Raw genomic sequence first — 10,861 nt, forward strand, 5'->3', positions numbered from 1 at the left:
TCTGAAACATGCAGAGACTCAGGTACTCATTAACCCTTCCTGAAAAAATTACTTGATGACAAAATCCAGGCAGCCAAGCTATGAATCAATTTAAAAGCCTCGAAATGAGCAAATTGTGGTATGAAATATGAGTACTGAATCTATTTAAATCAGGAGTTCTCAGCCCTGGCTGCATATTAGAATCACCTAGGAACTGAAAAAAGACTTATTAGTAAACCCTCTCCAGACCAATTAAACTCAGAGTCTCTCAGATGGGGCCTTAGAATCCATATTTTTTAACTCATCCTCGGACAAGACTATTGTTCAGATGAGGTTGAAAACCACTGATTCAGATATCAAAACAAACGCTAATCAACTGTGAAAATTAGAGTTACAGAATAGAAAGTAACTATTATAAATACTGAAAATGTAAAAAAAATACGAAAAAAAAACTGCGGGTCAGAGGGAGAAGAAGAAATAAAAGAACAATAATTTTCTCATAATTATTATTATTTCATAGAGGAAAACAAAGAAGAATTGACTTGATAATTTTGAAAAATTAATGATAGATTTCAAAATTTCCATTTTGCAAATTGTTTGAATTCTTTACAGACAGTAACTCATCATTAGTGGATTATAGTTCACTGGTCGTCCATGAAAAGTCAAGTAATAGACTGTAGGGTCACTAAAGTGACCTGTTCAGATGGAAAGAGTGAGTGAATTGCTCAGATGGAGCAACTGTAGAGTTTAGGACTAGAAAAGAGAATAAGTAATAAAAATAAACCTCTACATTTATATGACTATAATTGACCAGCGAATGGGGAAATAGAAACTCATATACCATTAGTGCAAGTGTAAATTGGTCCAAACTTCTCGAAGAACATTTTAGCATTATATATCATTATTTGAAACGCCCTTATCCCTCATGCCAGAAATTCCACCTCTAAGAATTTGTTATAAAGAATGCATGTACAAATATATGATGATATAGATACAGGATTGTTTCATGTGGCATTGTTTGAAGTTAGAAAACAGCAACAACTTCAACATCCATTAATGGGGAATTGCTTAAGTATATTATGGTAAATCCATACAATGGAAGGCTTTGTGATTGTTAAAAATAATCAAGGAATATTTAACCCAAATTATCAAATTGTAAATTTAAGAGAGTTGTATTTTATTGTGTGTAAACTATATGCTAATAAAGCTGATTTTTAAAAGTGAGTGAGATAGATCTTTAAGTAATAACATAGAAAGATGCCCATGATATGTTGCTAAGGGGAAAAATCTTGTTGTAGACCAGTATGCATATTGTGATCCCATGCATGTGTGTGTGTTTTAGTGTATTTATTTGTGTGTTGATATGAGTGAGTGTTCTTATACATAGGAAGATCTAGAAAGTGTCACCTAATACTCAACAGAGATAGTCTCTGGAAAATGAAATTTAAAAAATAGGAAAAGATATTGGTGTCAACTAACTCATTTTTGCCCTCAGTTCCAGTGTCTCGCCCTGTCCTCACCATCAGGACTCCCAGGGCCCAGCCTGTGGTTGGGGACATAGTGGAGCTTCACTGTGAGGCCCAGAGAGGCTCTCCCCCAATCCTGTACCAGTTTTATCATGAGGATGTCACCCTGGGGAGCAGCTCAACTCCCTCTGGAGGATCTTCCTTGAGCCTCTTTCTGACTGAAGAACATTCTGGAAAATATGCCTGTGTGGTCAGCAATGGCTTGGGGTCTCAGCGCAGTGACACAGTATCACTCAGTGTCAGAGGTAAGTTGACCCTTCTAACTATAGCACACCAGGAACACACCATCTCTCCATCTTGCCCAGTAGCCAAGATTGGAGGTGCCATAGGGCCATTTGCTGTGTGACATCATAGCAGGCCTCCATCCAGGAGTTCTGGATTCTACATTTCCAGGAACTTGCAGCTTTCCTTTGCTTGCTATGCCTTTCCTGGTAGCAACAGTGCAGCCATTATGACCAAACTCCCCTAACATAGGAATAAAGGCCTTAAAATCACAAATTATGTCCTGGTCAACCATGATCAGCAAGAAAGGAAATTAAGAAGTTCAGCATGTCTCACCTCAGAAGAGATTTAGTCGGGGCTTCCACTGTCTGTCAATCAATCAAAAGGCCAACGCATTCTCTCATTGGCTCATGAATTTCTCTCTAGCTTCTCCTGCCCCTGCCCCACAGCAGCTCAGCACCTGACTCAGAACTCTTGTTAAAAGACTTCCCAACATAATTCTCCTGACTTCTTACATGTCCTTAATCCACTCAGCTAAAGCACTTTTTCCCACCTGGCCCTGTCATAAGCTGACCTCCAGGTCATGTCCGCTTGCCCACATGCCCAGGCTTGTAGTCTATGTTGTCTGTACCCTACATTCTGCCATCATTCCATGACTCTAATGTCCACATGGATGATCCACTCAACACCATGGCTGTGTCATCCTCTCCACATCAGCCACTCACTCTCACATACACACAACACTCCAATTATCTGACCACAACCTCCTATCCTTCTACCTGGTTCTTTAACTCCTCCAATCACTATTCTTCTCACATCTCAGAAGAACCACAGTTCATTAACACCTCTACTCCCTCCCAGACAATGACACCCTTGACTCCCACCACAATTTTGAATGTTTGTCACTGTATCCATCTGGTAACTCACCCCTCCTCTTCCTAAGGTATGAGGGAACTCTGTTCACTATGAAAGGTCAAGATCTCCATCTCATCTCTAGATTCAATCCATTCTTGCATTCTCAGACACTTTGTACAACCAATTATCACTTTCTCTCCTGTGTCCCCCAACATCTGCCTCTCTACAGGATCCTTCCCATTGACATTTAACATGCTACATCTCTCCCATGTCTAAGAAAAACTCTCACTTGATCTTACTTGTGACTCCAGCCACAGCTCTATTAAGGCTAAGTTTCTAAAAAAAGTCAACCACACAGGTTGTCTCCATTTCCTTATTACCCACTGGGTTATAATACATTGGTTTCTCCTGACCTTTCTACAAAAATGGTTCTCACAAGGGTCACCAATGGCCTCCAGGACTTTAAATCCAATGGCCATTTTCTACTCCTCATCTTACTTGCTTTCTCCGAAGTAACCCGTGTTGTTTACCTTTTCTTCCTTCTTGAAATCCACCCTTCATTGGCTTCATTGACCCCACTCTCTCCTGGCTCTTGTCTCTCTGCCCCTCCTTCTCAGTCTCCTTTACTGGCTCCTCCTTGTATAGACAAACTAAGCATTGATGTGTTCCCGAGCTTTGTCCTGTGTGCACTCTCTTCTCATCTATGTTTTCTTCTCTGGATGATCCTGAGGATGTCATCTATAAGTGATTCCTAAACTATCTCCAAAGGAGACCTCCAACTTAAGCACCTGCATATGCCAAATCCCCACTCAAATAGCCTAAAAGGCTCTTGAGCCTGAACATTTCTAAAACTAAATTCACGGTATTCCCCCCAGACCTGTTTCTCCTCCAAGTGTCCCTACCTTTGTGAAGACACAGCCATTCATCCAGATATACAAGGCAGAAACCTAGGAGTCTTCCTTGACATTTCTCTCCCTTACCCTCCACAGCCAGTTAATCATTAAGTCCTGTTGATTTGTCTTCCTAAATATTTCTTGGATCTTTTCTTTCTATCTCTACTGCCACTCTTATAGAGAAACCTACCATCATTTCAATTATACTGCAATTCCACCTCTCCACTCCACTTCTGTCCCACTGCAACCCATTTTGCAGACTGACGTTATAATGGTCTTAAAAAGACAAATTTGATCATCTCATGCCCCTGTAGTGAGACACTTAGAGACTTCCCCCTGCTCCCTGAAGAAGGATAAAAATCCTCACTGTGGCTCCTGAAGCCCTGCCTAGCTCTCCAGCCTCCTATTTCATGGTAGTCTTCAGACCCTTCTGTTCAGACCCTTAGTGCTGCTACAACCTTGTTTCCATAACTCAAAAGTTCCAACTTTCTTCCTGACTGAGAACCTTTGCCCATACTGTTTGCCTGCCTGGTGCATTCTTTACTTACCTCTTCACCTGGCTAATTTCAAATATCACTTAGTGAGGAAGCATTTGCTGACTAACTCATACTAGATCAAGTCCTAGTATTATACATTTCATAGCACACTATTCTTTATTTCATATCAATTATCAATGTTCTAATTCTATATTTGTATTTTTATTTAATTGCTGCCTACCATCTCTTCTAGATTATAGGCTTCATGAGATTGGGGACTGTGTCTTTCTCACTATTAAAACCCCAGCAAGTAGTACAGTTATTAATTGCTCAATTATTTGTAGAAGGATGAATGAATATAAAAGTAAGCAAATGAAATAATCAATATTCGTTCCCTTTTGGGCCTCATTTCTGATGTGACCCAAGGTCAGTTTCTTCCCTGGCCATGTCGGCAACAGGTCTCTCCTGGTCCTTATTTTCCATTGAGCTGATTTCTCCTTTTCCCCGGTTGTCTTTTGACTTCTCAGTTATCGAGATTCAATTTAATCTTTGTTTTCAGATTCCCCAAACACATTTGAGATTGTGCATCCAGGTACTCCAAACTCTATAGAGCACCACACAAATGTTGTTTCTTCCAATCTGAAGAAATTATAGCTGAGTCCTGAGTGGTGTCACAAGGTCACTAAAAACTGAGAAAAGCATTTCCCTGTTTGAAATGTCTTTCCTATGGAAGAGTGTAGTTAAACAGTAGAAAGTGATAATTAACTATTTTTTTCTCCCTCAGTTCCAGTGTCTCATGCTGTCCTCACCCTTAGGGCTCCCAGGGCCCAGACTGTGGAGGGGGACATGGTGGAGCTTCACTGTGAGGCCCGGAGAGGCTCTCCCCCCATCTGGTACCAGTTTTATCATGAAGATGTCACCCTGGGGAGCAGCTCGGCCCCCTCTGGAGGAGGAGCATCTTTCAACCTCTCCCTGACTGCAGAACATTCTGGAAACTACTCCTGCAAGGCCAACAATGACCTGGGGGCCCAGCACAGTGAGGTGGTGACATTCAATGTCTTAGGTGAGTTGGTCTTTTCCATCAGCAACAAACAAGGACTGACTGCCTTCTTTCTCCAGCAGCTGAAATAGGGCTCCAGCACTCCCACCTGCTGCTGTGAAGTACCCTAGCAGACCTCCTGCCCACAGAACCTCCATTTGGAAGTCTAGCATCTTTCCTGTGGTTTTGGTTTCAGGAACCTTGCCCTTCCAAGCAGCACAATTCAAGCAGTTTTCTTGAATGTGTTCAAAACTCCTCACTAAAAATGCAAAGAAAACTGTCTTAGAGCATAGACTATATTCTGATCTGCAGTTATGATACAAAAGGGAAACTAAAGAATTTTGAGTATGGCTGTCTCTGTTCCAGAAAAGGTTTGGCCATTCCTTGTCTAGGTTTTTCTCTCACTGACTCCCAACAAGTCATTCTCTTGAGCTTCTTTCATTACCAGGGATGTAAATAGGCCTCACATTTCTATAATACAAATTCACTATTTACATTAGCTGTGTGCATATCCTTTCAGGAGATACAATCAGTCCAAGTTAGTTTACAAAGTGGTTCTTAAAGCAATAGGTGCACAGGGGACCAGCATAGAGAAAGTAAGAGCAGGAGGACATGGAAGGGAAATGTCCACCTACCAATTAAATTCCTTCATTCTCTAAGCTGTCATTTTACCACTTGCTTTTAAGTGTGATATCCAAAGGAAAACTGCTTCTCGTGAGCTCTGTATCTGTTTTGTGATGATCCCCTATGAGCCAAACCTCCAAACTCTTGTTTAGAGAGACCTGGGGTGTAGCAAAAGTATGCTAACAGCTTGAGATGAATGTTCTAGTCTTGGCTCTGAAGATAACAAGCTGTACGACCTTGGCCAAGCATATTTCCTTATATTGACCTCAATTGCCTCATCCACATAGTGGGAAAATCAGACTCGATTGCTATTATGGTTATCCCCAGCCTTAGAATTCTATGATTTTGGTGCACAGAGAATATGGAGTATTTCAAACTCAAAGGTTCGTGGAAAAAGACATGCAGAATCAAAAGCTGGGAGTCCCTGCTCCAGGGATACACCCCAGAGAAACAGGAGACCATGAAATGGCATGCAAATACTCTCTGAGATACGTAAAGCAAGATACAGACTGATCCTCTTAGTTTCTCTTGGCTGGGTCCCTGGGTATCCTAAGGAATAAAGACAAAGTCACAGGAGCAGGTTGATTTGGGGATGCCGGCTCAGGATTCAGCATCTCATCAAGGTGACCACTGCAGCCACCTCTTTAGCATCTAGGGGGCCACTTGATTTCAGATTTGATTTCTTCCATTCAACCAGTTCCTTCTTCTCTCCCTACTTCAAGAAGCATCCACCTCAGCCAATTTTCCTCTGAGATTCACAGGGACTCTTACCACGTGGTTACACACCTATTAAATCCACCACGCCATCATGCACCACTGACCGAGTGCTGCTCCCTCTCTCTTCGCAACACAGTGGACCAACACGTCATCCCTCCTACACTCTGTATTCATGCTTTTCTGCTCATCTCTGCTCCTTTGTTTCTATGATGGCTTGGTACAAATGTATATTATTTCTGCTGCTAATGCACCTAAAGGACTTCTTGCCCAGCCTAAATGAATTGTATCTGAGTCCTAGAACTAGGATACGGATCGTGGAGAACTACCAGACAAAGGAATATTTCCCGTTATCATTGTCACCACAACCACCACCACCAGCATCATCATCATTGTCATCATTAACACTTACTGGGCCCTCACATGTGCCACACCCTGTGCTTGAGACACACAATAATCTTTAAGATAAACCAGTGAGGATCAAAATGAAATCAATCATCTTTATCCCCAAGTTTCAGGAGAGGAAAGTGAGGCTTGGAGATGTGAAGCAACTTGCTTACAGACACAGCTGGCAATGGCAAAGCCCACTTGAAACATGGGCTTATCCAACTCTTAACATATGACATTTCTTCATCCTTTGTGGCCCCTTTTAACACAACATTTTAGTTTTTAATAATTATTCTGAGAGAATACATAAATCTTCATGATAAAAATATCAAATGGTACAAAAAGGACAATATGGAAAGTAAAGGTCTCTTTCTACCTGCATCTACACACTTTCATATCCACAAACTTCCAAGACATAATCACTGTTAATAGTTCCGTGTATATTTCTAGAAATGCTTAAATATATTATAAACATAAAGGCATAGAATTTTTCACAAAAGTAGGATCATATTACACATGTAGTTATGCTACTTGCATTTTTCACTTAAAAATACATCTTGACTTTAGTTTAAAAAAGTACACTTTTGATATCTTAACTCTTTGATATATTTTATTAGTCAGTCAATTAGGTTATTTCTACTTTTTAGCTAGTATAAAAATTCTACAATAAAAATCCTTGGGGGACAGCCCCGTGGCGTAGTGTTTAAGTTTGGCACTCTCCTCTTTGGCAGTGCAGGTTCACGAGCTGGGATCCCTGGCTCAGACCTACACCACTCATCAGCCATGCTGTGGCAGTGATCCACTTATAAAGTAGAGGAAGACTGGCACAGATGTTAGCTCAGGGATACCTTCCCCCGGGGGGGAAAACATCCTTGTGCAAATATATTTGGATACCTTATATCAGTGTCCCTAAAGGAAATAGCCTTAGAAGTACATTTTCTGGGTCAAAGTTTATGTGCATTTAAATTTGGTAGATATTGCCAAGTTGGCATTCAAAGAAGTGTATCAAATTTGCATTCCTACCTACAGCACATGGAAGTGCCTGTTTATCTACAACCTCATCAGCATTAGCTGTCTTGTTAAACTTTGCCAATCCAATGGGTGCTTTTATTTGTATATACTTAATTAGTAATGAAGATGATAATCTTTTTACATATTTATTGACTATTTGAAGTTTTTAGTGGTCCACACCCCGTTCATGCTTTTCCGTTGTAAATTTTTGTGCACTGAGGGCTATTTGTATGTTAAAATCAATAGCTTTGTCTGTCATATGTGTTTAAATCTATTTTCTGAAATTGAGATCTGACTTTTGCCATTTGTTTATAATATTTTTTGATCCTTTCCAAATATAGTCAAAGTAGGAACTCCCATTGATTTTTTGTCTCCCTCAGTTCCAGTGTCTCGCCCTGTCCTCACCCTCAGGGCTCCCAGGTCCCAGGCTATGGTGGGGGACATGGTGGAGCTTCACTGTGAGGCCCAGAGAGGCTCTCCTCCGATCCTGTACCAGTTTTATCATGAGAACGTCACTCTGGAGAGCAGCTCGGCCCCCTATGGAGGAGGAGCATCCTTCAACCTCTCTCTGACCACACAGCATTCTGGGAACTACTCCTGTGAAGCCAACAATGGCCTGGGGGCCCAGCACAGTGAGGCAGTGACGCTTTCCATCACAGGTAATTTTCCTATGCCCAAGCACCAGATGAGGACAGAACATTTCCTCCAAGTATAATCTGATAACCGTCCTGATGCTTGACCAGGACAGTCCTTATCAGGGACAGGTACACAAAGCTGGCAGTTCTCTAAATTGTTGTTTTATGTAGTGTTTCTGAAGTGATAGTACTTCAGTGGGAGAGAGGGGCCAAAGAGGATCATTGCATTTAATGCCTGTCTGCTGGCGCTGTCCATCCTGACCTTCACCCATTGCCTCAGCAGCAGAGATGAGCTTCCTCACAAAGAGAAGAGCCATTTCCTATTCTACACCAGAATCCTCTCTCCCATGCCCAGGCATCAGCTCTGACCCAGGGGAAGGGGCAACCCAAGGCCACAAACCTCTCCCTCTGGCTCGTGCACGGGGTTTGCTTTTCAGGGCTGACAGGGAGCAGAAGCGGCCCTGTCGCCACAGGTGTCACTGGTGGACTGCTCAGCCTGTTGGGCCTTGCTGCTGCGGCACTGCTGCTCTATTACTGGCTCCCAAGAAAAGCAGGTGGGTAACTCCTTGACTAAACTGTGCTTCAGTCCATGCCCTTCCCATCTCCATTCCCTCAGGCTCCTGCTGCCTTTGTAACCGCCCCCAAGCTCTCAACAGCTCCTCCCACCACTGTCCCCCAGTCCGCACTTTCCCTCTAGGTCCCCCAGAATTTATCTTTACCAAACGCAAAGTTTCCAAAGCAACCCTATCGGGCAGAAGATGACTTGATGAGATGTAGTTTATTCAACATCATAAACTGTGGTGTATCTCCCTCTCTCCTCTTACAAGATTCCCTAAGAATGGGAAGAGGAGAAGAAAGACTCTGAGAAACAGGAGTGAAAACAGAAACCAAATGAGGTTTGATAAGTTACTGACTTTTAAATGTCCAGTATTTTCATAGCTGAACAAGTGTATTTTCCCACCCGTAGCTATTGACCGTCGTTCTTTACAAACTCCAGGTTGAAGGATTATGGATTGTGGGCTCCCTTTTCACATTATAACTCTACCCCTCTGGAAGCCAGGGTCCATCGTCTTTGCCCAATCTGCCACCTCCCTTGGGCATAGCAAAGAAGGGTTCACACTTTAGTGACAGTGACTCCTGGCAGGCTCTAGGTGAGCCTCCTACAAGCTGTGCTCCTTGTGAAGTCCTCCTTCTCCCGGATCTAACGCCCCTCTGCTTTCCTTTGCAGGAGGAAAGTCTAACTCCGACCCTTCCAGGTAAGAGCTAGGCTGTATTCCTGTGTGGTTAATAAAATGCCGTCAGGGCATAAAAATGGAATTTAGTGTGGTTACTGCTGAGAGCACAGTCACTGCTTTGTGTCGCTGAGATGGGTTGTGCCAATTGTATGTTGTCATCTCCCTTGGGATATCTCAAGGAAATTCCCAGGACCTTCTTACCCACTGCCTTAGCCACATAGGCCTTTTGCTTGCATCAAGTGTTAATTGCTTGTTTTTCATTAACTTAAATGCTTGTACCATTGTTCCCTTGGTTGTCTGAGTGATCACTATGACCACCGAATCCATCCATGTTCAAAGATGATCTTAGCTTAACGAGCCTAGAAAGTCTGGACATGGCCAACCTAACCAATACATGTTGTGATGACAGCCAAGAGGATGGAATCACACAACTTGGCAACCAAGAGAAGCCACTCTGCCAACAGGACGTGGTGCCTGTGAAGAAGGGGCTGCCATCTTGGATCCCAAAGGCTGACTTTAGGAGCCACACCACAGCTCACAAACTATCCCTGGGAAAGCCCATGGTAGCAGTGTCCAAAACGTGCAGGGTTCCTCAGAGCCTTTCTAATTACTGATTTCTCTGAGATCCTCATCCCTCTGAGAGTGGAGGCTTTGGAGCCAGGTTTGAATATTGGCTCTATCCCTTTCTGGTTACATAGTGTTGAGCAAGTCACTTCACCTCTTGTAAACTCCATTTTTCTCATCTATAAATAGGGATAATGATAGAATCAACTTAATAGTGTTACAAGAACTAGCTCAGTGCCTGGTACATACCACACAGCCATAAAGTCTGGAAACACAGATAATATTAATTTATCATGATTTGTAATATAATATTCCATAAGAATGGGCCATTTGTTATGTAGTGATCTGTGTTTCCAGGCTTGACAGCCACCCTGTGGTAAAGACTCACTAACAGGGAACAATCATTATAGCTACTTTGTCAGGATTCCTGGGAAACATCAACGTTTCTGTCTCACAGGAGGCCTTCAAGCTCAGACTCCCAAGAACCCACCTACCACAATGTGCCAACCTGGATAGAACTGCAACCAGTGTACAGCAATGGTGAGGAGCGGGGACCCTCCATTGGGCAGGGACCCCAGGGTTGATCCGGGAAGAGGTGGGACAGGAGATGAGGATGGGACTATACAGAGGCATGTAGGGCTCCAGTCCCCACAGAGGACAAGCTCTAGCTGGGGGAGGAGGAAGTAGCTCAGACAAGAGGC

At 42.8% G+C, this 10,861-nt stretch overlaps 1 protein-coding gene across 1 annotated transcript in view; it reads left to right on the plus strand.

Moving 5' to 3' along the window:
- FCRL5 (Fc receptor like 5) overlaps positions 1-10,744 on the plus strand; it is a 36,098-nt gene extending 25,354 nt beyond the window's left edge. Inside the window, exons 9-14 of the mRNA XM_046682015.1 lie at positions 1,475-1,750; positions 4,736-5,014; positions 8,107-8,385; positions 8,799-8,915; positions 9,590-9,617; positions 10,618-10,744. Coding sequence (XP_046537971.1) covers positions 1,475-1,750; positions 4,736-5,014; positions 8,107-8,385; positions 8,799-8,915; positions 9,590-9,617; positions 10,618-10,744 — 1,106 coding nt within the window. The remainder of the gene's footprint in view (positions 1-1,474; positions 1,751-4,735; positions 5,015-8,106; positions 8,386-8,798; positions 8,916-9,589; positions 9,618-10,617) is intronic.
- Positions 10,745-10,861: the final 117 nt, after the last annotated feature.

This window comes from Equus quagga, chromosome 13 (genome assembly GCF_021613505.1).
Source record: "Equus quagga isolate Etosha38 chromosome 13, UCLA_HA_Equagga_1.0, whole genome shotgun sequence".
NCBI lineage: Eukaryota > Metazoa > Chordata > Mammalia > Perissodactyla > Equidae > Equus > Equus quagga.